The 27,445-nt window shown below is 42.3% G+C and overlaps 1 protein-coding gene across 2 annotated transcripts in view; it reads right to left on the bottom strand.

Moving 5' to 3' along the window:
* The window catches only part of Ero1a (endoplasmic reticulum oxidoreductase 1 alpha), a 40,975-nt gene extending 13,864 nt beyond the window's left edge, over nucleotides 1–27,111 (bottom strand). Inside the window, exons 1-9 of one of the 2 annotated variants that reach the window (XM_057786132.1) lie at nucleotides 26,924–27,111; nucleotides 13,958–14,077; nucleotides 13,146–13,229; nucleotides 11,384–11,422; nucleotides 9,420–9,493; nucleotides 9,265–9,338; nucleotides 6,649–6,769; nucleotides 5,595–5,641; nucleotides 2,638–2,709 (exon numbers count right to left, since the gene is read on the bottom strand). In XM_057786132.1, the coding sequence (XP_057642115.1) occupies nucleotides 2,638–2,709; nucleotides 5,595–5,641; nucleotides 6,649–6,769; nucleotides 9,265–9,338; nucleotides 9,420–9,493; nucleotides 11,384–11,422; nucleotides 13,146–13,229; nucleotides 13,958–14,077; nucleotides 26,924–27,037 (745 nt within the window). In that variant the 5' untranslated portion in view covers nucleotides 27,038–27,111. The remainder of the gene's footprint in view (nucleotides 1–2,637; nucleotides 2,710–5,594; nucleotides 5,642–6,648; nucleotides 6,770–9,264; nucleotides 9,339–9,419; nucleotides 9,494–11,383; nucleotides 11,423–13,145; nucleotides 13,230–13,957; nucleotides 14,078–26,923) is intronic. The other variant, XM_057786133.1, reaches the window with a different exon arrangement.
* Nucleotides 27,112–27,445: the final 334 nt, after the last annotated feature.

Genomic DNA, 27,445 nt, shown 5'->3' with positions numbered 1-27,445 from the left:
ATGAAGACAAAAATTATTCTTCCCAAAATATTTAGGAGGATTAAGAAAAAAAATTATATTTTTAAATTTACAATAATCCCACACGCGTTGTTATTTAGGGATTATGATACTACAAACAGTTTGCTTCTTCATGAGAAGCCCCCTCTGCTCTGGTTTTCGGACCAGAGTCAGGGAACTATGAGGCAATATTGCCTGGGACCGAACCCTCGATGACATTCTCAGTTAAGTCTCCCCTGGGATAGTTGTTCTCAACTTGTCATGAGGACGGAGAAGGCAGCCAGGAGAGAGCACTAATCAAGCATGCTCCAATCAGAATTCCTTTTAAAAGGTGGGGGTGGATAGAAAGTTAGTTCTGTGATTAAGAGTATCTGTTGCCCTTCTAGAGAACCTGGGTTTGATTCCCAGCAACCACATGGTGACTAACACAATCTGTAACTTCTAAGAACTAGTGTCGTGTACATTCACTCACAAAGAATAAATTCTATTCTTTTATTCTTTTTTTGGTTTGTTTGTGTTGGTTTTATTTTTTTCAATATAGGGTTTTTCTGTGTTGCCCGAGCTGTCCTGGAACTTGGTCTTTAGACCAGGTTGGCCTCAAACTCAGAGACCCACCTGTCTCTGCCTTCTGAGTGCTGGGATTACAGGTGTGCACAACAATGCCTAGCTAAGAATAATTGTGTGTGTGCGTGTGCGTGTGTGTGAGAAGCATTTGGGGTGGAAAGCAAGCATTTGTGCTCAGGTCCAAATGAATACATTTTAAGTAAAAAAAGTTTTGAAAGCCCCTCAACTTGACCTGACCATAATGCACTTAAATAATCACTTAAGGCATAGGAGTAGCCATTTGCCCTGTGACCAAAATCAGTGCAATATTTATGAATGAATCAGTTCTCTAAGGATCGAGATCTCTATGGATAACGGTCCTTTCGCTCATAAAAAGACCCCTCTAGCGCGTCTAGAACGCAGCACAGAACTAGGTTGCTGCCTGTGGAGAGTACGGTTATTCAGAACAAAGCTACAGGGTCACTTCTGCAGCACACAGAGGCAGGTGCCTGAGAAACTCTGTCACTTTCCAGCATTCCCCGTCAGCTATTCCCATCTGCCTCAGTTCACTGGCTGCCACAGCACAACTGCACTTTTCATCATAGTAACTGAAGCAGCTGCACAAGACAAAATAATCAATTATCAAAATGATAACAAATCGGTAATGCTATCAGAATATCATATTGTCTTTTGAACATGATGCACAAATAGTTCATGAAAATATGGGCTTCCAGGTAGCTCAGGAGGGAAAGCATATGGCTGCATGCTCCCACATACATACACTAAGTAAATAAATACATGTAATCAAAATTAAACATAAGAACAATGTCTCAAAAACAAGAGATTTTGAGGAAGAGAGGATACTTCACGTTCAACATTTTTGTCTAAATGGACTAAGGCCAAGCAAGCACAGACTCAGTACAGTGGGTCCGTCTGTTTGTCTGTGTGTTGGTGCAGAGAACTTAAACGAGGACTTTTCAATCTTTCCCTCATTTTTCTCACTTTTCATTTCGAGAGACAGGGCCTCACTAATTAATTCATCCAGACTGGCCTGGAACTTACAATCCTCCTGCCTCAGCCTCCCAAGAAGCTAGGATTATTAACCTGTACCTTAAGGCCCAATTAACTACATATATAGTGTTAGATAGCAAAAACTATTTCAATCTCACCACTAAAGCAAAAAAACTATTTGAAAGGCAAAGTAACTGAAATATATTTGAAAGTTTAATATTCCTATTAGAGTAAACTTGGCAATGATAACTAAACCCAAGATTCAGCATGTACCTTAAAAACCAGCTCTGGAATGAATACTTGAAAAAATAAATGTCCACACTTGAAAGTTTAATATTCCTATTAGTGTAAACTTGGCAATGATAACTAAACCCAAGATTCAGCATGTACCTTAAAAACCAGCTCTGGAATGAATACTTGAAAAAATAAATGTCCAGACCCTCCCCTGGTTAAGTCCCAGCACAGCCCATGCCTCAACTAGTTAGAAACTGCCTTCTATGGGGGGGGGGGGGGCTGGAGAGATGGCTCAGCGGTTAAGAGCATTGCCTGCTCTTCCAAAGGTCCTGAGTTCAATTCCCAGCAACCACATGGTGGCTCACAACCATCTGTAATGAGGTCTGGTGCCCTCTTCTGGCCTGCAGGCATACACACAGAATATTGTATAATAAATAAATATTTAAAAAAAAAAATGCCTTCTATGGCTTCCACAGCCTGTGGGTAAAGCACACACCTGAACTGCCTGAGGCTGAGGCGGCTGTCTAGTGTGTGAGTCTAAACACAGGCCTTTCTCTCTCACCTATTCTTTCACCTCAGCACTTTAGAAAAAATAAAGTAAAAATTAAGAGCTAATGTGGTGGCTCATGTTCTTGAGATACACAAGAGGGCTGTCAGAATTCAAGAATATGCTAAGCTGTATAAGAAAGGAGCTCCAGGCCAGCCTGGGTTATGGATATCTCTAGAGCAACAGGAGGAGATATTCTGAGTGTCAGAGGACGTGGAAAGAAATGCAGCATGCCACAACACCAGAACACACATCTCGACACCCAAGCAGACCCGATGTATAAAACACATGATAAAATTACATACCTTTACTTTTTCCTGAAAAACAAAACAAAACATAATTATTATAAACTACTTCTGCCTTTCCCTTAGGAAATGCTACACTTACATGAAAATAGTAAGTTAATCATGATCTGTTTTAGTGTCGGCGTATCCACACAAGCGCAATCAATAGGAGGAGTACCAGAGCCACCACGCTGTCGAGCCGTAGGCTAGGCTCACGGAACTCACGTGTGCTCATCGGAGGGGAAGCACAATACTGAGAGCAGCTGCAGCTCCCGTGTCCACCCAGCCAGAGTGTTCTTCTGCATTCATTACCCTAACCCACAACACAGTTCTAGCTAAAGACCTGCACTACAGCTGCTTTGAACCCCGAGAGGGACAGAAGATTTAACCTTGGAAACGTCTTCAAAGACTATAAAATTCAAATGCTTCATAGTGCAGCAGCTTGTATGCAGCTGCTTACTTACTACTGAAATATCATCTTCATTTTTCTCCCTATTTTTCTTTTTTGGTTATATTTTTTTATTGAAAATAATTTTCATGCAGTATTTTCTGATCACGTTTTCCCCTCTCCCAACTCTTCCCAGAACCTCCCCACCTCCTCATTTATCCAAATCCACACCATTTCTTGTTCTTTCACATTAGAAAACAAAAAGGTACATAAAAAATAATAAAATAAAATAGGATAAAATAAAAAGAAATAAACCTAAATAGGACAAAACAAGCGGGGGGGAAAAAAGTCGTCCCCCTAAAAAAAAAAAAAAAAAAGAACAAGAAACACTTATAGACAGAGACACAAACATTCACACACATAGAATTCTCAGAAAGAGCCAGGCAGTGGTGGCATACACCTATGACCCCAGCATTCAAGACACAAAAGCAGACAGATGTTTGTGAGTTTGAGGCCAGCCAGGTCTACAGAGTTCCAGGACAACCAGACCTACGCAGAGAAACCCTGCCTCACAACTCACCCCCACAAAAAAAATACCCCTGCAAAAAGGATTCCCATAAAGAAACAAAATCAGAAGCCATAATATATAAGCAAAAGTCTAATAGGGCTTTAAAAAAATTCCAGACAGGGCTGGAGAGATGGCTCAGAGGTTAAGAGCACTGCCTGCTCTTCCAAAGGTCCTGAGTTCAATTCCCAGCAACCACATGGTGGCTCACAACCATCTGAAATGAGATCTGATGCCCTCTTCTGGCTGCAGACACACAGACAGAATATTGTATACATAATAAATAAATAAATATTAAAAAAAAAATCCAGACAAATCATCGAGACATTAAAACCTCCACTGATAGCATCAAGTTCACTTTGTGTTTTTCTTTAGCTTCACTGTTGTTTGGAAAACATATACTCATCATGGATATGTTTAACTTTTTTTTTCTTTTTTTTTTTTTTGGTTTTTCGAGACAGGGTTGCTCTGTAGCTTTGGCTGTCCTGGAACGCACACTCTGTAGACCAGGCTGACCTAGAACTCAGAGATCCTCCCTCTGGCTCCCGAGTGCTGGGATTTCACTGCCACCACTCGGCTCAAAGACTGTATCAGTAAATTCATACTGGAAGAAAATAACTGATGGTTTGAATAAGAATGGTCCCTAGAGGCTCCCGTGTTTCAAAGTTTGGTCTCCAAACTATTTGGGAAAGAGTAGGGGGTATGGCTTTGTTCAAGGGAGTTTGTCACTGGGTTTGGGTTTTAGGGTTTGAAAAGCCCAGGACATTCAGCTTGGTTCTCTCTCAAGTGTGAGCTCTCAGCTACTCTCCAGCAGCAACCCCTGCCTGCTGCATGCTGCCTACCATGGTGGTCATGGACTTTACGACCCTCTGAAAACATAAGCCCTCAACTAAATGCTCTGCCTTGGTCATAGTGACCCTTCACAGCAGAAGCGGTGTAACTAAGGCAATAAGGACATGTTATTTCTTTTAAAAAAAATGAAATCATATGCAGAAACGGTTGATTCTATAAATACTACCTGAGAAGGCAGTAAGTACCCTTGGCATCTACGTAACGCCTTGCACATGGTAAAGAACCATTTGCAACAAGGGTAACTGCTTCTTTTTACAGCTCTCAACAATATTCAAAGTCAAACTGTTTTATTGAAATTATAACTATAAAATGCTTCAATTTCTCTAATTCTTGTAAAGAAATTATTCATTGAAAAACAATTCCCATAATCATTTACCTAGTAACTTACTCCATAATTACCAGGTTCTATACTGAAATAATTGCTGCCCATATCCCAAAGCACTAAGGGATTATGGATACATACATACATACACACATTATGTATACATGTGTGTATACATATACAAACACACATATAACAGAATGATGCTCCCAGTAAGCAGGTATATGAAGGAGGGAAACACAGCATAGACTGCTTCAGAAAGAGCCAAAGATGACTTCTACTTGAGAAGGAAGATGTGTTGGGAAAGGCAGCATGTAGACCAGATAATGAGTGTATATAGACAGTGAAAACTGTCAGTGAGATATAAAAACATGTAGATTTACAATCAGACCATATATGGAATATGAATAGAATTTAAAGTTTTTTACTTAAGGGTTGTTTTGTTTTGTTTCTTGTTTGGCTGGCAGTCAAGCCCAGGACCCGAGACATGCTGACCAAGCACCGTACCATTAAACTTCCCAGTTCAAGTTTTTTGAAAAATTAGGTAAATGTTTTGGATATTCATTTATTTGGAGGCTAAATAAAACTGAAGTAATCAAACAACTACATAGTGTGTTACAAAATCAGACAATAAATACATAACCTAATCTTCATATTACAATGGCCTAAAACCATGACTATCCTTAGGAGAAACAGCTGTGCCTTCAAAAGCATTTGAGATATAACTTCTCTAGAAACAGAACCAGTTTCTAGACTACGTGACCTCAACCACCCTTGCCACTCAACCCTGCCTTCCTCTACTCTAACCCCAGCTCGCTAGCCAATAAACAATAGCAACCCAAGTAACTCACCTTGACCAGAAGCCAAAGGATTTAAAGGCCTTTGAATTGTCTGCGGTCTACAAACAAAAGAATTGTACTGTATGAACACCAGCGTTACCAACAATTATATCTGATTTAGAAAGTGAAACGTTTTATCATGCAGAGGTTTTATCCTTGAGAGAATCACACATGTGCACGCACACAGAAATGCACGCACTTAAACACTCAAATGCACACACAGGTTTTCCCCCAAAGTTAGCTAGTACATTCTTTAGAGCCTTCAAGTTTCCAAGTGAAGAACCTTAAGCATTTCTCAGTCACTGAGCGGTCAATGTCCACTGCACTAGTTAAGAGAACAAACGGAATGCTTCCCCTAAGCACTGAACACATACCTAGCTTAAGTCTGACTCTCCATCTGTAAGCAGTTATGACTATAATAAACTGTTACCATAAGAACTACAGGAGCAATGTCCATGGTATGTTTTTTTTTTTTTTTTTTTTGGTTTTTTCGAGACAGGGTTTCTCTGTGGTTTTGGAGCCTGTCCTGGAACTAGCTCTTCTAGACCAGGCTGGTCTCGAACTCACAGAGATCCGCCTGCCTCTGCCTCCCAAGTGCTGGGATTAAAGGCGTGCGCCACCACCGCCTGGCTCCATGGTATGTTTAACACAGTGCACAGTGATTACACAAAACATCACCTCGGAGCTGTTCGCTGAACTCAGTTTAACTTGGACAGGATAAAATAACTGCGGCCACAGAAAGACGAGTGGAGAGTCCCTTAAACTGCGATTCTAATCTATACCCCACCACTGACTATAGTGATCTTGGCAAATGAATCAAAGCTCTGGTTCTGAATTACTTTATCTACATAAGAAGATCCTATAATCCACTCTAATCCACTCAGGAGTGTTTGCTCAGTGGTTCCAATACTAAACAGACCTACTATTATGTAAGTCTTTAAAGAAGTATTTGTTGCAGCCAGTGCCCCAGGGGGAACCGGATTAATGACATTTAAATTTCTATGTCCAAATCAATCTTTTAAGGACGTGAACCTGATCTGCACAAGTCTAGGAAAATAGTACATACTTAAAACAGTTTTCTTCATAGATGACACTCCATATCCTCCAAGCATCCGGCCCCTTGTAGCCTGTGTAGCGCTCAGGGTTAAGGAGTAAATCCACATACTCAGCATCAGGGGACTGTATGTCTGCAAAATAAAATGTATCACTAAATCTTACCTATTTCAGAACAACATTTTAGGATAAAGGAAAATAGGAAGAAACAAACAGCCACATTCACTATTCACAATAGCTGCAAAAAATCCTGATCTTGTAAGTGGTAAGAACAGGAATACATAATAAATAAATTAAAAAGGGGGGGGGCTGGAGAGATGGCTCAGTGGTTAAGAGCATCGCCTGCTCTTCCAAAGGTTCTGAGTTCAATTCCCAGCAACCACATGGTGGCTCACAACCATCTGTAATGAGGTCTGGTGCCCTCTTCTGGCCTGCAGACATACACACAGACAGAATATTGTATACATAATAAATAAATAAATAAATAAATAAATAAATAAATAAATAAATAAGAACAGGAATACATGAGTTTTAGAGTTAGTGAGCCGGGCAGTGGTGGCGCACGCCTTTAATCCCAGCACTCGGGAGGCAGAGGCAGGCGGATCTCTGGGAGTTCGAGGCCAGCCTGGTCTACAGAGCTAGTTCCAGGACAGGCTCCAAAGCTACAGAGAAACCCTGTCTCGAAAAACAAAAACAAAAACAAAAACAAAAAAAAAAAAAAAAAAACATGTGAGTCAATGCTCACAACTATACAATGAGTCTGTTTCCATCCACGTTAGCACAGCAGCTCATCACTGACTAGCGGGAATGAAGAGTTTGCTTAGCAGGAGAGCAACTGCCTAGCACAGGCAAAACCCCGGGTTCGATCCCTAGCAGGAGAAAAAGAAAAAAGAGCTAGTGGTGCAAGTCTTTAAGCCTTGTGGATCTCTGTGAGTTCAAGACCAGCCTGGTCTACAGAGTGAGTTTCAGGACAGCCAGGGCTCTACAGAGAAACCCTATCTCAAAAAAAATAAAATAATAAAATAAAATAAAATAAAATGAAAGAAAAAAGTAAGACCAGAGATACCTATGTCAAAACATGACACATATTCCACTACAAAAAAAAATTTTTTTTTGAAGCCCTTTTCCTTTTTTAGCGGGGGTAAGTTTCGAGACAAAGTCTCATTACAAAGCCCTAGTGGTCCTGCGACTCAAGAGATCCACCTTTATCTACTCTGCCTCTGCCATGCTGAAATTAAAGACATCCACCATCAATGCCCAGCTCTTTTTTTTTTAATGTTTATTTATTATGTATACAGTGTTCTGCCTGCATGTGTTCCTGATCTCATTACAGATGAGATCATGTGGTTGCTGGGAATTGAACTCAGGACCTTTGGAAGAGCAGGCAGTGCTCTTAACCACTGAGCCATCTCTCCAGTCCAATGCCCAGGTCTTTTCACTAACTTTTTAAAAGTTCATTAGTTCAGTACTTTAGAGTCAAAAAAAAATTCTAAAATTCAGATTTAATTTTGCTTAGCCAATCCAGAGGTCAACAATTCAAACAGAAAGAAAAAGATACTAGAAAAGAATTAGATATCTTGATGAAACTCCTAATGTGTTCTAAGGTTGCCAGTTTCAGCACCAGCTTCAGACATGATGTCATGGTTCAATATTCTCTGCACCAAAAGCCACAAAGACCATCGCCACAGAAAAGGCTAATGACCCAAGCAGCCTTTACAAAAGATGTTTTCCTCATTCCTACACTTTAGCTTCTTTTGCAAAATGCAAAAGAGAGAGAACTATAAATTATTTGATGTATAAACCTGCAAAACATTAAGAGGTAAATTTTTTTATAGAAAATTTTAATTTTTTTTTTACTGTGGTAAAAATACTTATTATGAAATTAGCCATTTCCACCATATTCAGTGAACCGTGGGTACATTCACACTGCTGTGTAATCATTGCCGCTTTATTTCCAAAACTTTTTCACAGCCCTAAACAGAAACTGTGACCATTTAACAATTAACTCTCCATATGCTATCCAGACTGTCTACTAACCACCAATCCATTTTCTGTTGCTATGACTGCCTTTTCCAGACAGTTCACAAGTGAGCCATACCACACTTGTCTTTGTGTCTGGCTTCTTCCACCCACCATTCAATGGTTCTGCCACACTGTAGCATTTGCTGGAAGCTCACTCCTTATGGCTCAATGGTATATATGTGTATTTGTATACACATAACACATTTCAATTATGTTTGCATCTGGTGATAGACACATAGACTATTTTAACCTGCGCCTCTTCTGAATGAACATTGGTCTACCTTTCCTGAGTCTTTCTCGGTTCTTCTGAGTTACACACCAGGAATGCCACTGCTAAGTCATATGAGTCGATGTTAAGCTTTTTTGAGGACGCTTCACACTGTTAGGACTGAGATTTTAAAATTAACTGAAAAAAACTGAGGGGCGGCATCTGAAGCCGCTCTCGTGAATGACTTGCCTAGCACATCCAAAGCCTGAGTTCAATGCTTAATACAACTAAAGGAAGGGAAGGAGAGGGGAGGGGAGGGGAGGAGAGGGGAGGGGAGGGGAGGGGAGGGGGAAGGGGCAGGCTGGTTTTCTCTTAAGGCATCACTGGGAACAAACATACCGTCAACTTCACAGAAGCTGTCTGAAGAATCATCATGCTTGGTCCACTGAAGAACAGCCTTCTGGGTTTCCTCACTTCAAATAAGGAAAATTGCATTATTCCTTTTTCCAGTCAGCTGTGATGAAGAAAAACAAAATACCTGAAGATCTAATCACCTCAGAGATTCGTCCACCGCGCCAAGCTGCTCAGCTTGTTCACATTCTTCAATGAGGTTAGCTTCTTCAGAGTACTGAACAGGGCAAAAACAAACAGATTTGCCACATTTTAAAACTGCTGCTTTGCTTTTGTTTCTGAGACAGGGTCACATACCTTTAAACATGTCATTCCCCTGCTTTGTTTAACATCTCAAATGCTGGACTACAGACATGAGTCACACGACCTTAAATATTTTTCAGGCATTAAAGTCAGTCTAGGCTCGTGTTACATACCACTATCAGCCCAGCTTCAAAGCCTGTAAAATGAGCTCTGTCTGTGTAGCCCTGGCTGTCTTGAAACTCACTCTGTAGATCAGGTTGCCTTCAAACTCAGAGACCCACCTGCTTCTGCCTCCACCTGGCATAAAATGAGCTGTTAGATACAAAAAGTGGGTGAAAGGCTTCTTGTTTTTAGTTTTTTGTCAGAAGCACAATTTACTATTATGTTCAGAAAATAAAGAATATGGCCATGACAAACAGTGACTAAGATGTGCACCAGGAAAAGTTTCTGAGGTACGTGGAAGGCATGGTACATCAGAAGGCAAGTCCCAGTGCCCTGACTTTAAGCACCGGCCACCTGACCGTGGTGGCCATCCTAGATCGTGGGTCTCAGCTCCTTCCCACACCATAACTGGAAGAGCATTTTACAGAAAGTATGCTATAGCTTTAGGTATTTAAAACACACGCTTTACCTACTCTATTTCTTCTTGATGTCTATACAAGCACATATACATTTTTTTCTAGTAGGTCCTGTGCATAGCACAGACCAAGCTTGAGTCTCGATAACATCACCACTAGTCAGTAAGACTGGAATCAGGAGGCAACAAATGTTTGCTACACCTACAATAGTCTTGTTAGGAAGACCGTAAGAATTTCTGTCCACGCTAGGATACTGAAAGAACTGAAATGACTAAACTTTTAGGGAACATTAAATAACTGAAAAGCTCAGATTTTTTGAAATATTTATTGACTGACAACAATGCTTCATTTTATTAGTTAATATATAAGACAGTTCAACTTAAAAGAAAACTTCTTGAAACTCAAGTCTTTTATACACAGTTAAATAAGAGAGTAAAGAGCCAGGCAGTGGTGGCGCACGCCTTTAATCCCAGCACTCGGGAGGCAGAGGCAGGCGGATCTCTGTGAGTTCGAGGCCAGCCTGGTCTACAAGAGCTAGTTCTGGGACAGGCTCCAAAGCCACAGAGAAACCCTGTCTCGAAAAACCAAAAAAAAAAAAAAAAAAAAAAAAAAAAAAGAAAAAGAAAAAAAAAAAAGAAATTACCAATAACCTCAGTTGACTACTCTGCAGACATTTTCTAACTCTGAAAATACTCATTATGTATAAATATGTGTGATGTCTTAACCCAAATGTTTCGTTAAGTTCTAGTCTTTGAGAAAATTCTGAATGGCATTTAACTTAATTCTGAAATGCTCTAGTTTTGCATCACTCTTAAAAATGATTTATCTTAGCCGGGCAGTGGTGGCGCACGCCTTTAATCCCAGCATTTGGGAGGCAGAGGCAGGTGAATCTCTGTGAGTTCGAGACCAGCCTGGTCTACAAGAGCTAGTTCCAGGACAGGCTCCAAAGCCACAGAGAAACCCTGTCTCAAAAAACCAAATAAATAAATAAATGATTTATCTTTGGACTGGAGAGGGAGGGGGAGGAGGGAGGGGCAGGGAAATGGGAGGAGGGAAGGAGGTGGAAATTTTTAATTAAAAATAAATAAATAAAGATCTAGGCCAACTTGAAAAAAAATGATTTATCTGAGTTTGGCCTTAAACTGACTGGAAGGATGAAGTAAAAAATACACAAGACGCGGAACTGGCCATCACTAAGGACTATTCAAGGTATCTCACTGCAGAGAGCCGGGGGTGGATTGAGACCATGGTAGACAACAGTGGCATCAGTAAGTGTATGTGCATACCTTGTAGCTCGCAGACTTAATCCCATCAGGAACTTCATCCTGAAAAAGAAACACGCTTATTCTACCTTCTGGAAAAATATTTTAAATTCTTATGACTTATGAGAAAAACTCACAAATTACTGGAGACTATTTTTAAGTGAAAAAAGTTAGGAAATTTTAAATAATTTCTTTAAAGTAAATAAAAATTAACAGGTGCAGTAGCACACAGCTTTAGTCCTACAAGTCTGGTCTATGTAGCAAGAGCGATGAAATAAAATCTCCTCTTAAAAAATGAGCAAATAAAATTCAAGGACCATATATTGCTGATCGTATGCTGTCATGGAAATATAAAAATGGTCACAAACATTCTATCACTCTTGTGGTGCACAGGACAAATGCAGGTACATGGACTGAGTAAACTGTGGCGAACACCCCAAATCTGTGCATGCTCTTTAGTCGCTCCTCGGTCCCAAGAGTTCGCCCTGTTAGGAAGTATCAGGATGAAGCACAGGCCTTGTCTTGGGGAGTGCAAGTATTCCATTCCCTCACTGTCACCGGAGCGCTCTGGGCTCAGCTGTCTCTGCTCTTAGCAGTATAGTTCAGAGACTTTGCAATTGGGCTGTGGAATGTGTGTTGAAATAGTCGATTAGTGTTTCTCCTCTCTACTAAACCACAAACTTAAGGGTAAGACCTGGCACCCTGCTCACCCACATAGAATATTCATTATTCAAATCACACGCTAATTGGTATCTTTACCAGTCCTTTCGTCTCATTTTCCTCTCATGCCTCACAAAACTACATTATCTTTCTGAATCATGGCATTTCTCTGAAAATCATATATATATATATATATATATATATATATATATATATATATATATAACAAGTATATTTTGAGACGGATGTTAGGCTTTTCATTATTAATTTATTTATGAAAATTTCATACACATAACATACATTCTAATATCACTTCTGTGTCCTCTTCCCCTCCTCCTGCAAAGCCCCTTCCCACATTCATGATTTTGTTGTTTTTGTTTTTCAGACACACTGAGTTTAACCAGGTCATCTGGAGACCGTGGATCAGGACTCTGAGCTGGGGCCTAATGGGCTCTTCAGTGGGTAAAAGTGAAGGCAATGGCTGTCCCTCCCCGAGAACCCAGCAGCCACTAGTTCGATCTTTTATTACAGAGATTGCTCTCCTGGCTTGACAGTTGTTTTCCTCTTGAAGTTTGAAGTATTCTACTATGAAAGCAGAGATTTGCTTTTTTGCACTTTGAAATGCTGCAGGTTTTTACAAGTATAATAATAATTAATAATAATAATAATTACATATAATTATTTTATTATATATAATAATTATTATCATTATTATTGTTATTATATTACCATGAAGACATTGTAATTCAAAATAGATTTTTCTGGGGCTGGGAGGCGGATGGCTCAGTCAGTAATGCCTCCCACACAAAATGAGAACCTGAATTTAGATCCTCAGCATCGGAGGAAGAAGCCAGGCTAGAGGCAGCCCTGCAAACCCAGAGCTGGAGAGGCAGCGGCCATCCTGCCTCATCAGTGAACTACAGTGCAAAGGGACAGAAACCACTTGCTGTCAGCCTCTAGCCTCCATGACACAGTGCTGCACACACACAAATAAACAACATTTATAAGTTAGGTTTATGATATGCAGATATTGAATGCTATATTTAAACAGGATCAAACTATAGTCTGATCGCTAGTGCCCTTCTGGAAAATGCACGAACAACGGAAACACCGGGACAGTCCTTACAGAATGGCAGGGTTTGACAGCACAGTCTCTTCTTCCACACTGGCTGATGTCGTTCCAGAAAGGACACGGCTTCTTCAAGTTTACCTGTCAAACAGAAAGTTATAAAACTATAAAGCCCTGAGAGTACAATCGATTGCTGGAATCCTGATCCCAGGCTGGGGCAAGGGCTTATCTGAGATCACACTGTCTCTCCCATTACCAGTCAAGTTTCACTGACTATGAATGTAACTGGTGTGAGCTGGTTAGAGACACAGACCACCACTGTGCGAACGGCAGCCGGGAGTCAGGGCTCAACAGCCCGTCCCACTTACCCCCACCTGTACCCCCCCCCCCAGCTCCCATTTAAGCTAGTGACAAAAGGCAGAACAGGGATGAACTATGGACCAGGTTTTCCAAAGTTTTTCAGTAGTGTTCTTGTGGTCAGATACTGTAACTGTTTAGTATGTTCAAAACTGCCTTTCTCAAAAAAAAAAAAGAAAAAAAAGCTTATCTTAATTGGAGCCCATCTGATGACTGAAAAAACAGAATATTTTGAGAATAATATACAAATTTCTATTTTAATTTCAATTTAACCAGTTCGTTTCTAACTCTAGAAATTACTGAAGTTAAAAAGTATTAGGGCCGAGCTGGAGAGATGGCTCCGTGGTTAAAACAGCATTAGCTGCTCTTCCAGAGGTCCTGAGTTCAATTTCCAGCAACCACATGGTAGCTCACTGCCATCTAAAATTAAATCTGGTGCTTCCTCTGGCATGTAGGCAGAACACTGTATACATAATAAATAAATAAATCTTGAAGAAAAAAATTGAAAATACCTTGTAATATCTAAAGTAGTCACTTTCGAGAAGTCTTTGTAGTCTTGGGAAAAGTTTGTAGTTATTAAATTTATCAATGGTCTCAACATCACAGGTACAATCATCCAGGTAACCACTAACCTGTTACAAAGAAAATGAAATATTACATTTAAATGTCCCAGATATCACATGGTCTTTTCCTCACATAGTTATTAGAAAAAAGAAAGAAAGGAAAGCTTGCTATTTAGCAACCTTATCTTGCCACTCTCTCTTGATTCCTAAGATAGAGAATAACAATAATACAGCAAGGTTGTTGTTGTGTCTCTAGAGCAACACAGTGGCATTTCTATAGGGTCAGCTGAGCTCAGTACACAGTGGCACTTCTATAGAGTCAGCTGAGTTCAGTACACAGTGGCATTTCTATAGGGTCACCGAGCTCAGTACACAGTGGCATTTCTATAGGGTCAGCTGAGCTCAGTACACAGTGGCATTTCTATAGGGTCAGCTGAGCTCAGTACACAGTTTCTATAGGGTCACCGAGCTCAGTACACAGTGGCATTTCTACAGGGTCACCGAGCTCAGTACACAGTGGCATTTCTACAGGGTCAGCTGAGTTTGGTACACAGTGGCATTTCTATAAGATCAGCTGAGTTCAATACACAGTGGCATTTCTATAGGGTCAGCTGAGTTCAATACATAGTGGCATTTCTATAGGGTCACCGAGCTCAGTACACAGTGGCATTTCTATAGGGTCAGCTGAACTCAGTACACAGTGTCACTTCTATAGGGTCAGCTGAGATCAGTACACAGAACTGGACCCCAGCAGCCACCTTGTGGCTCTACCCTCCGGATCCAGCATACCTGGCCAAAGGTTGGCACTAAGATTAAGAGGGAAGTGTGTGTCTCCCTGTGCTAGATTAACAAACAAGGAAACACCAGTCATATTTCATATTCCATCATGTGAACTAAGGAGCACACGCACACAGGCAAACCTATTAAAAGTAATGTAACAATAATAAGTATGTACATAATAAGTATGTAATGATTAAAAATAGAAAAAAGAAAATGCACACACTATAGAGAAGAGACCCTGCACAACTTTGGTACGGTATGTTTGCACTGTAAACTACACTGAAGATGACTAAGTGCACTGGCCCCTCACTGAAGAGCTACTGACAGCTGCTACATGAGTCTGCTTTAGGGATGTGGTCCCTGATAGGCTGACCATGCTTGATGGGCAGCCCCACACCCATACAGCTGCAGAAATTGATCTCAGTGAGTAGTTTTTTAAAAAGAACAGCCAAGTCCGGGTGGTGGCAGCACACACCTTTAATCCTAGCACTTAGGAAGTGGATGCGACCAGCCTAGTCTACAGGGTGAGTTTCGGAGAGAGCCAGTCACAAACAGAAAAACAGAAAAACCTGAGCTTGAAGACAAACACCCCAGGAGGTCAGTGCCAAGGCGAAAAGAAACCTGCAGGACATGGCTAAGCACCGTTGCCTTAGGGAGGCTCTCACTTCGTCTTCTACCGTCTCTCCGGGGTGCTTCCAGAATATTCCACATGGTAACGCAGTATGAGAACCCCTCACTTTCCTGTCTGTCTCTATCTCGTCAACTAGAGTATAAAATCCTTGAGGTAAAAAGGTGTTTATTCACCTGTGACCCCAGCCTGCAGCGCTATGCAGACCCCAATGACCACTCACGGAGTGGGGGGGGGGGGTGTGTGAATGAATGACGGCTGCCCATTGTTTCTCCTGAGACACACCTCACTGTCTACACACGAGCTTGGTGTCCCAAGCTCAAGCGCACATCTGGCAGTAGCACGCTCACAACCAAGGAATACAGGCAATGAGGACAACCTTCTGTGTCCCACCTTCTGTCTACTCACATGGCATTCTAAAGTGCACCAGAGGAAGTGCCAAGCCAGGAAAGAACGCAAGATCCCCAGAGCTGAGGTAGCACACAGCCAGGAGACCACAGAGGGACAGGAGGCTCACACATGGGAGACTTCTAAGCCTTCTGCCTTTTACCCTTCGTGTGAAATTGGCCGTATTCTCCACACAACCACAGGGAGCAGGGTGACTAAGGATGCAAAATAAAAATGATAGGGTTTCAACAGATTCAAGAGCTCAGTGAATTCAGAGGCCAAGGAAATCGGCCAAGGGACAGCCAGCAGAGCTGCGCTGGCCGGGGGCAGGGCGGCCGGGGGCGGAGCGGCCGGGGGCGGCGTAGAATGCCATTCTTGGAAGAAGTCTCACAAGTGTGATGCCAGCCTAGTTATAGAAACTAGAGAACAATAGGCATGTTGCTAAATCAATCACAAGAAAGGGTTATGGCAGAAATGCCACCAATAGAACCCACAGATTCTTAGAAACAAATGAAAATCCTAGAACAAGAGACAGGTGCTAGATGCAACAAGCTCGGCCTGATGCTATGTGGTTCAGGGTAACCATGACACTATTCCCCACTGCAAAACACAATTCCACGTGTCCCGGGAGTCTAAACTTGAAAATAAAAATGCACCCTTCTCCCCTCCCTAAGTGGTTAACATCTACCAAAATTTGAAGTGCATTGCCCTAGACTTCAAGTGATAGCCAGCTTTGGGTAGGAGCCAAACTAATAACTGAAGGTAAAAAGGTCCGCATTGAGGTACAGTAGGTGTTACAAGATGTTTGATTTCACTGTGTAAAGACATGTCACTCTGATTTAATAGGTAATAAATAAGCTGAACGGCCAACAGCTAGGCAGGATTACCAGGCACAAAGAGGACGCTGGGAAGAAAGGAAGAAGTATGGACAGTCTGTAGATAAGGTAAACAAGCCTCGGGGCAGCACGGAGATGAACAGAAATGGGTTAATTTATGTTATAACAAAAAACAAGCCTAGGCTATCAGCCAAGCTTTCATAATTAATAATAAGTCTCCTTGTCATGATTTAGGAGCTAGCTGGCGGGACAGAGAAAGACTTGCTCCAAGTAGACAGACAGAAGGACCTAGCACGTAGTCTAGTCTGTGAGCGCTGCAAAGTCTCTCGCGCCTGTGGCAAGCTCCCAAAGGGCAGCCCCCCCCCATAGCCACCAAGCTCTGCAGTTAGACCTATGTAGGTTTAAGCTCATCCCTGCTTCCATAAAATAATAATTTCCATCTCACCAATTTGGTATCAGAATAAAATAAATGCTTGGAAATGTTAAATATCACAGAATTGGTATAAAGAAAAGAAATGCAAAGGTGGAGAGATGGCTCAGAGGTTAAGAGCACTAGCTGCTTTTCCAGAGGTCCTGAGTTCAATCCCCAGCAACCACTTGGCTCACAACTATTTATAGTGGGATCTGATGCCCTCTTCTGGCATAAAAAGGTGTACATGCAGACAGAGCACTCATACACATAAATAAATAAATAAATAAATAAATAAATAAATAAATAAATAAGCAAGCAAATAAACAGAAAATAAATGCTTGAAAAATGTTAAATACCACTATTAACCCAGCTCTACTTAAATGTTCTACTCCTCTCCAAAGCAGCCCACATTTCTTTTTTTTAAATATTTTATTTATTATGTATACAATATTCTGACTGCGTGTATGGCTACAGGCCAGAAGAGGGCACCAGACCTCATTACAGATGGTTGTAAGCCACCATGTGGTTGCTGGGAATTGAACTTAGGACCTTGGGAAGAGCAGGCAATGCTCTTAACCTCTGAGCCATCTCTCCAGCCCCCAGCCCCCATTTCTTTAATGAGGAAGAAAATATAGGCCTAATTCACAGTTTCTAATACTGGACTATTCGAACCGTCCCACTGGAATAAGGGACTAGATCATGGAAAACTAGCATGGGGTACGGGGGAGCTCTCAGTTACCCTCTCCACTGACTACAGCTGATTTAGTCAAGTGCACTAGCCAAGGAAACATGTGCATGTGCAATCACAAATATATATGAATAGAACCTGTGAGTCCACCCTTGTGAGTGGTATGTAAATAGTTCCACGGCTGATCACTTCGTGTTGGGCAACAGTAAGGGGCTTATTCTTACAGGGAGAGGTACTTTTTAATTCATAATGAAAGACAAAACAAACAAAACAAAACAAAAAAACTTCCTAGTTGTCTTGTGCACAACACTAAGAAAGTCTAGCCCAATCATGGTTCATTTTGTTCTGATTCAAAGTACTGTAAGACTGTATTTTATTTTCGTTTAGTTTAGTGTTTTTTGTTTGTTTTTAATTTATTTATTTTTATTTTATGTGAATTGGTGTTTTAGCAGCATACATGTCTGTGTGAAGGTGTCAGAGCTTGAAATTACAGGCAAGTGTGAGCTGCCATGAGAGGGCTGGGAATTGAACTCTGGTCCTCTGGAAGAGCAATCAGTGCTCTTAACCACTGAGCCATCTCTCCAGTCTCCTTGTTTGTTTTTCTTTAGTTTTTCGAGACAGGGTTTCTCTGTAGCTTTAGAGCCTGTCCTGGAACTAGCTCCTGTAGACCAGGCTGGCCTCAAACTCACAGAGATCTGCCTGCCTCTGCCTCCCGAGTGCTGGGATTAAAGGCGTGCACCACCTGTATTTCTTGTATCTGATTTTTATGAAAAGCTTTTCCCAAGAGTGTCAATTAAGGAAACGAAATGAAAAGAAAGGAAGGAAGGAATTCAAATTAAAAAGGGAAAACTAAAATTATCAGCATTTTCAGATCTTATGCAGTATACATATATTTATGCAACATATACAGATACGCAGTATATACCACACACAAAAAAAGTTAAAATTATTAAATAAAGTCCGGATACAAAAATTAAATCAAGAAAACAATTCCATTTACAATAGCATCAACAAATAAAATACTTACGAAGAAATGCCTCCTGGTGAGCATGTACTGAAACAGGAAGGCTGTTTACACACCACTGCTGAGCACGTAAACCTCCAGACACGATGGAAACCAGTGTGGATGCCCCCCAAGAAACTAAAAACAGCTATCACTGATCTAGCAATCTGACTTCTGGATACACATCCAAAAGAAATAAAACCATTGGCTCAAAGAGACATCTCCACACCTGTGCTCCCTGCATCGCACAGTATTCAAGACACAAAAGCATCTAAGTGTCTGACAAGGTAAGAGTAGATAATTTAGCCGGATGGTGGTGGCTCATGCCTTTAATCCCAGCACTTGGGAGGCAGAGGCAGGCGGATTTCCATGAGTTTGAGGCCAGCCTGGTCTACAGAGTGAGTTCCAGGACAGCCAGGGCCACACAGAGTAGATAACATGACACATACACGACACAATGACTACTACTCTGTTGTAATAAGAGCAGCGGGGCTGCGTCCCCGGCATCCGGCTGCCCGCATGGCTTTACCCAAAATAATTACACGGAAACTATATTCTTTTAATCACTGCCTGGCCCATTAGTTCCAGCCTCTTATTGGCTAGCTCTTACATATTGATCTAACCCATTTCTAATATTCTGTGTAGCACCACGAGCTGGCTTACCAGGAAAGATCTTAACTTGCGTCTGTCTGGAGTGGGAGAATCATGGCGACTCACTGACTTGGTTAAGATTTTTATGGTAAGCCAGCTCGTGGTGCTACACAGAATATTAGAAATGGGTTAGATCAATATGTAAGAGCTAGCCAATAAGAGGCTGGAACTAATGGGCCAGGCAGTGATTAAAAGAATACAGTTTCCGTGTAATTATTCTGGGTAAAGCTAGCTGCCGGGTGCTGGGACACAGCCCCGCCGCTCCCAATTACAACACTACTCTGTCCTTTGTGGCAACCTGGATGAATCTTGAGGATACTGTACTAAGCAAAAGAAACTAGATATAAAGATACTTCATGACCTCCCTTTCTTGTGAGATATAAGCTGGTCGGAAATCTTGCCAACAAGCCACAACAATGTAGCGATACACAGATTACTAGAAATGGGTTAAATTAAGATGTAAGAGTTAGCCAATAAGAAATTAGATCTAATGGGCCAAGCAGTAATTTAATTAATACAGTTTCTGTGTGATTATTTCGGGTCTGGGCAGCCGGGAAAAACAAGTGGCCTCTTACAACAGCCAAGGGTACCAAGGATGGAAGTGGAAGATATGAGAAAGTACGAGATAAGTAAGTTCTGGGGTCCGCATGAACACCATAGTGACCATAGGTAATAACAGTCCATATTTGCTGAGAGAATGGATCTTAAGTATTCTCACCATACCTGCAGCTAACTGTGTGAGGATAGACACGGTAATTACCTTGATGATACTATCCCAGTGTGTAGGTATAATAAGACAGCTCCTGGAAGATGCCCTATTGTCTATCAATAAATGTGTGCATTCAAAATATACTTTATTTGTCAAAGAACTAGGAATACTTAATTTTATTGTGTTTTGTGACAAAAGAAGAAGAACATGAGGAGCTGGAAAGATGGCTCGACCATTAAGAGTGCTGCTGCTCTGTCATGAGAACCAGAGTTCAGATCCCAGTACCTGTTGGTTTGTGAGGCAGCTCACAACACCCGCACCTCCAGCTCCAAGGAATCTAAAAGGAATCTAATGCCCTCCTCCGGTGTTCAAGGGCACAGCATACACCATATACACACACACACACACAGAGAGAGAGAGAGAGAGAGAGAGAGAGAGAGAGAGAGAGAGAGAGAGAGAGAGAGAGAGATTTTTTATTTTATTATTATTATTATTTTTTTTTTTTTTTGGTTTTTCGAGACAGGGTTTCTCTGTGGTTTTGGAGCCTGTCCTGGAACTAGCTCTTGTAGACCAGGCTGGCCTCGAACTCACAGAGATCCGCCTGCCTCTGCCTCCCAAGTGCTGGGATTAAAGGCGTGCGCCACCACCGCCCGGCAAGAAAAGAGATTTTTAAAAGACTACAAACTTTTAAAATAAATCTTATTGGAAAATTGAAAATAAATCTTATTCAAAATAAATCTTATTGGGGCTGGAGAGATGGCTCAGTGGTTAAGAGCATTGCCTGCTCTTCCAAAGGTCCTGAGTTCAATTCCCGGTAACCACATGGTGGCTCACAACCATCTGTAATGGGGTCTGGTGCCTTCTTCTGGCCTGCAGACATACACACAGACAGAATATTATATGCATAATAAATAAATATTTTAAAAAATAAAATCAATCTTATTGAATATTTTAAAATATACAGCATGATGTTGTTATATATAGTAAAATGATTGCTATAACAGGGCGAATTAACATATCCATCTTTTCACGTAATTACCTACCTGCCCCATGACAGGTATAGCTGTAACCAAACTCCTGAATGCATTACTAACCATACGTCTTGTGTTGTATGTTGTATCTCTCAATTCCCAACCAAGATAAACAGAGAGCAAACGATGCCACATACACACAAAGAGATAGCAGACAATGCCACATACGCACTCAGCTTTAAAAGGAAATCCTGCCGTTTAACCTGGGCAGCCCTGGAAGATGTGTGAAGTGAAGTAAAGACTTGCACAGTCTCGCCTGTGGAATCTATGAAAGGAGAGAGAAAGGGGCTCGACTAGAAATAGAAAGACTGGGACCGGAGGTGAAGGACTAGGGTGGTGGAAATCAAAAGATCTGACATACTCGAAAACTGATGTCAGATAGCAAGGCACAGGGTATCGAGAACGATGTCTGCCTACGTCTCAGTCTTATTAAAGTTCACAGTGTGGGGCTGGGGAAATGACTCAGCAGTTACGAGCTCTTGTTCTTGTAGAGTTCCAGGGTTCGACTCCCAGAGCCCACATGGTGGCTCACAACCGTAACTCCAATTCCAGGGGATCCAATGCCCTTGTCTGACCTCCACAGGCATGTATATGGTTCACAGACATACTGCAGGCAAATCTCTTTTTTTTAACTAAAAAAAAAAAAAAAGAAAGAAAGAAAGAAAGAAAGAAAGAAAGAAAGACGACATCACATTATGAAGTGACTCAAAGGATAGCAATCATCCTACAAATATTTCTTCCATATACTTTATTCAGAAAAGCCACAAGTACAGCAGGCACTTAGAGTAACAGCCACCTCTTTAGTATAACCTATAAGACCATATGATGAGTATTTAATACTGGGTTTCTGTCCACCCATCAAGTCAGTTCTCCATGGAGCAGCAACTTGGCCTAATGAGCAAAGCTTTTTTGTTTTGTTTTGTTGGTTTTTCAAGACAGGGTTTCTTTGCAGCTTTGGGGCCTGTCCTGGAACTAGCTCTGTAGACCAAGCTGGCCTCGAACTCACAGAGATCCGCCTGCCTATGCCTCCCAAGTTATGGGCTTAAAGGCATGCGCCACCACTGCTTGGCTTTTAAAGCTATTTTTAAAACTGATATACAGGACACTTGACAGATTAAATCTACAGGTGCACGTGTTTGGAGAGTTTACCTACAATGTACTCCAAATGAAAAAAAAATGTTTGTGGAGTTGGCATTTGTGTCTGCGTGCCCCTCCTGCAGCAGCCTGAGGCAGAGCTACCTCGCTTAGGGGGCTGAGTATCCCTCTTGAGGGAGCCCAAGATAGGCCAACCACACTCAGGTAGCTGAGCCTCACTACTTACTGCTCATCAGAATTGAAGAACAATAAAACAGCTTCAGTGGAAAGAAATGCACACTAATTTTCAACTACGTACAACAAAATAAGGTCATACTTTCTCCATAACTGCCTTTAATACTTCTTCTGAGATTATATCTTTAAGATAGACTCCACAAATTGTGCCTTAAGTTTTGCTACATTCTCTTATTCAACATAACTGTCAAAAAATAAAAATAACAAACTGGAAGGGCTTCCTTTCATCTAAGTCTATGTCTATGATAACAAATACGATTTGGTTCAAAGAAGGGTGCTTCCAGGACTATTTACTGAAATGGTGATAAGAGCAAACTTACTACATAAATTGATATTACTAATTACTATTTTAATGGGATAATGAGGGGCTGGAGAGATGGCTCAGATGTTAAGAGCATTGCCTGCTCTTCCAAAGGTCCTGAGTTCAATTCCCAGCAACCACATGGTGGCTCATGATCATCTGTAATGGGGTCTGGTGCCCTCTTCTGGCCTGCAGGCATACATACAGACAGAATATTGTATACATGATAAATAAATAAATATTTAATGGGATAATGAAAAAGCAAGTGGTTGTATATAAGAAAGATTTACAAGTCTCAAATAATCATTTTGAATAATGAACAGTAAACAATAAACCACTATTCTGAAAAGTTTACAAGGGTTGGGGAAATGTCTCAGTAGCTGCTCTTTCAGAGGACCTGTGTTCAGTTCCCAGCAACAACATGGGTCATCTAACTTAACTCCAGTTCCAGGGCATCCAACACCCTCTTCTGACTGCCAGCGGCTCCTGGCACTCACATGATGCACATACATGCAAGTAAAACACTCAAATAGATAAAATAAAGCTAAAATTTTAAAGAATTTGCAAAATGCTGGGTGGTGGCGGCCTTTAATTCCAGCACTGGAGGCAGAGGCAGGCAGATCTGTGAGTTTGAGGCCAGATGAAACCAGGTGAGTTCTAGTACTGCCATGATTACAAAGTGAAACTCCATCCGAAGGAGAGAGAGAGAGAGAGAGAGGGAGAGGGAGAGGGAGAGGGAGAGGGAGAGGGAGAGGGAGAATTAACAACATACAGTGAAAAGCATTTTAAAAAGACTTCTAACCAACAGATATATATAGTAACTGACCAAGCCCAAAGACACATCTCAGCAAAAAAACAATAGCTGGCTGAACTAAACGATACTTTTCATCTTATGCTGTGTTAGTCTGAATGAATTGGCCCCTATAAACTCATAAAGAGTGGCCCCCATAAGCTCATATTAGCAGGTGTGGCTTTGTTGGAGTAGGTGTGGCATCACTGTGGAGGTGGGCTTTGAGGTCTCACATGATCAAGCCATGCTCAGTGTCCAAGTTCACATCCTGTTGCCTGTGGATCAAGATGTAAGATGTGCTCCCTCTCTAGCTCCACGTCTGCCCGCAGGCTACCATTTCCCACCGTGATGATAATGGACTGAACCTCTGAAACTGTAAGGCACTCAGTTAAATGTTTTCCTTCATAAGAGTTACTGTGGTCATGGTGTCTCTTTACTGCAATACAAACCCTAAGACATGCTGAAATCTCCCTAACATTTGCTGAAGCACCAATCAAATACCAGGTTTGAAAACCATTTTTAACTCAGTTTTGATCTCCCAGCACTTACTGACGAGTGTCCTGTTGAATGCTTATCAAAGTTAATCTTATTGCTTGCGGGCCTCCATTCATATCCCCCCCCCTCCCAGGCAATGATTGTCTAAGGTCAAACAGCTACATACTGCTGACTCATCAGAGAGAGCCTGTGAGCCCAACCCCAACTACAATCCAGATACTCATGCAAACAAGGGTGGTGATGTGGTAACCCAAGGCAGAAGTGGTAAGAGAGACTGACAGCAGGAAGGAAAAAAAAACCCCTAAGACCATTCTGACTATTTTATTTCTGCCATTAGCTAGGCCATATTTTGGAGGGAACTCAGCCTGCCCCAGGCTGAGGGCAGATATTACACGCAAGCCCCAAGGAACCAGGCTAGTTTGCTATTATTGAGTTGACTCTTCCTTTAAAGAAACTGACTTAACAGATTTCTTTTTGGTATTAGGGAGTATTTTAATCTGAAATTATTGGGGGCTGAAGAGATAGCTAGCTCAGTGATTAAGAGCAAGGACTGCTCTTCCATAGGATCTAAGTAGGTCCCAGAACCTACATGGTGGTTCACAGTCTAGTTCCATGGGATCCAACAGCCTCTTCCAGTCTATTCAGGCACCACATGTGCGTGGTGTACAAACAGGCAAACACACAAATATGGTAAATAAAAATAAATAAATCCTAAAAATAAATAAGAGCCAGGCATTGTGACCCTCACATTTAATCCCAGCACTTGGGAGGCAGTCATCTAGGAGTTCGAGGTCAGCCTGGTCTACATACTGATTTCCAGAACAGCCAGGGCTATGTCAAGAGACCCTGGCTCAAAATAAACAAATGAATAAATAAAAAACAAACCTGAAGATAATGAAACAAAAACAACAAAAATATATAACTACTATTCAAGAAAAATGCAAAAATAATTAAAAATTTCTTAATTTTAAGGAGATCTCTAAAAAGGTTGAGTGTGGAACAAAAGTTGAAGAGCGGCCGGGCAGTGGTGGCCCACGCCTTTAATCCCAGCACTCGGGAGGCAGAGGCAGGCGAATCTCTGTGAGTTCGAGACCAGCCTGGTCTACAAGAGCTAGTTCCAGGACAGGCTCCAAAACCACAGAGAAGCCGGGCGGTGGTGGCGCACGCCTTTAATCCCAGCACTCGGGAGGCAGAGGCAGGCGGATCTCTGTGAGTTCGAGACCAGCCTGGTCTACAAGAGCTAGTTCCAGGACAGGCTTCAAAACCACAGAGAAACCCTGTCTAGAAAAACCAAAAAAAAAAAAAAAAAAAAACCACAGAGAAACCCTGTCTCGAAAAAAACAAAATAAATAAATAAATAAAAATAAAAAATAAAAGTTGAAGAGCCAAATAGTATTTTTATACCATTATCCAAACGTGGAGAACATACTTGAGTTTAACACCTAGTATCTTTTCTCAGCACTGATAGTTACAAGTTGCTTGGTCCTGTCTCGTGTTTAGATGTTGAAACTTTGTATATCCGAAATTTGTGATCCAAGGAACTTCCCGGACAACTCACCTCTGCTCCCAAACTACCCAAAACAACTAAATCCAAAACTTAAAGTGGGGAAAGAGATGGATGACCCTGCCCTCTCCCTCTGAACGTCAATTGTGATTCCCACATTATAGTATCACATCCAGCATGCACGTTATTTCTGGTCATAAATAGCAAGACCCAAGTATGCTTTGGCAGTTTATCCCTCCATGTTTTACAAAGGTAATTTCCAAGTCCACCAAAAGGTGACTTTAAAGAGTAATGGATCAACGGGTTAAAGTCATTTGTTACCAATCCTGAGGAGTGAGGTAGATCCCACGTGGTGGATGGAGAGAAATGTTCCTCCTGCAAGCTGTGCTCCTAGTGACTACAAGAGCTCCTTGCTATGCAAACACGCACACATACAATACACTCAAACTAAGCAAGCCAATATTTTAAACATTGTAAAGAGCAGTAACAAACAAGAGGAGTAAGAAAGCGAACAGGCCAGCACGAGATGTGGTTGTGAAAACCTGTATAGCAATACAATTTACCTATCAAGAAACTCAATAATCGAATGACCTGATATAGTTTTAAATAGAATAAGACCACTAATACTCAAGAGTTCTTCCAGACTTTACAAGAACACACCGACTGATTCCAGGTTCTTCTGATGTTTCCAAGCTACCTGCTGGCGTTTTCTGAAGACAGCAAAACAACTTTAACAGTCAGTCCAATACGTCTAACCTAAATGGCCTCGTATAAAATTAACAGGCTACACTACAAAAAAGAAAAAATTATTTTAATGTTTTGCTCACATCTCCCATAGAAATAAATAATCACAGCTCATAATTAAACTGAAGCTGGGGCCTGCCTAGGATTCAAACCGCTAAGGGAGTGTCAGGATGCTAGAACAAGCTTCAGGAAGAAGAAAGTGCACCAAACACAGGCCGAGGAGTCAAAGGACAACTACGGCCGCAAAGACACCAGGCAGTTGGACCAGGGCACCTAAAGGGCCACGCAAGGTCATTCAACCTCTTGACAACGACGGCAAGACTAGGAGAACAGCTGGTCCCCCACCCCGAGTCGGTCCCGAGCGGGAAGGCTGGAGATGCCCAGGACACAGCGAGCACGAGGTGTCCAGGTACCGGGTGCACTCAGAACCCCAGATCTTGTGAACTCAACTCCGCCCCGAGGAGAGGCCATAGCAGGACACCGGGACGCTGCGTGACAAGCTGGCCAGGAGCCCAAGCCCATCGCAGGGTCCCGCGGCCCAGGCGACCGGGAACGCATTCCGGGCCGCGCACTGGGATCGCCCGCGCCCGGGGATGCGCAGCCCGTCGCCGGCTGCGCGCGCCTCACCTGGCAGAAGCAGCGCTGCGCCGCCGTCTCCGGTCGCTGCTCCTCGCCTTGGCCCGAGCGCAGCAACCACAAAGCACCCAAGAGGCCGACGAGTAAGCTCCAGCCGCGGCCCATCGCCGCCCGCCGCCCTCAGCCCTCAGCCAGCGCCTACGTCCCCGGCTCCGGGGCGCAGGCCGCGCGCCCGCGGAAGAAACCCGCGCCCGGTCCCGCCCCGCCCCGCCCCTCGCTCCGCCCTCCGCGCTCCCGCCTCCCCTGCGGACGTGCAGCGGCGCGCGCCTCTGCCCACGCGAGCCTCGGGCGCCTGCCTTCCAGCTTGCTCCGCTCACGCACCCGCCTACGGGACACCTGGCCTGAAAGCTCCACCCGCGCGGAGATGCGGTCCTTCCGGGTTCGGGGCCTCCCCGGAGCTACTGCTCCCCGTTGTCGCTGTCCTGCCTGACACAGCCCCTTGTCACTACGAGGAAATCGAGCCAGGGTTTACGTGTCCACCGTGCTCCGGCTGCCTAAAGCCTAAAGGATGTT

Source organism: Chionomys nivalis, chromosome 12, assembly GCF_950005125.1.
Source record: "Chionomys nivalis chromosome 12, mChiNiv1.1, whole genome shotgun sequence".
Taxonomy (NCBI): Eukaryota; Metazoa; Chordata; class Mammalia; order Rodentia; family Cricetidae; genus Chionomys; species Chionomys nivalis.
Note: the sequence above shows the minus strand (reverse complement) of the source record. Positions and strands in the feature narration are given on the sequence as shown.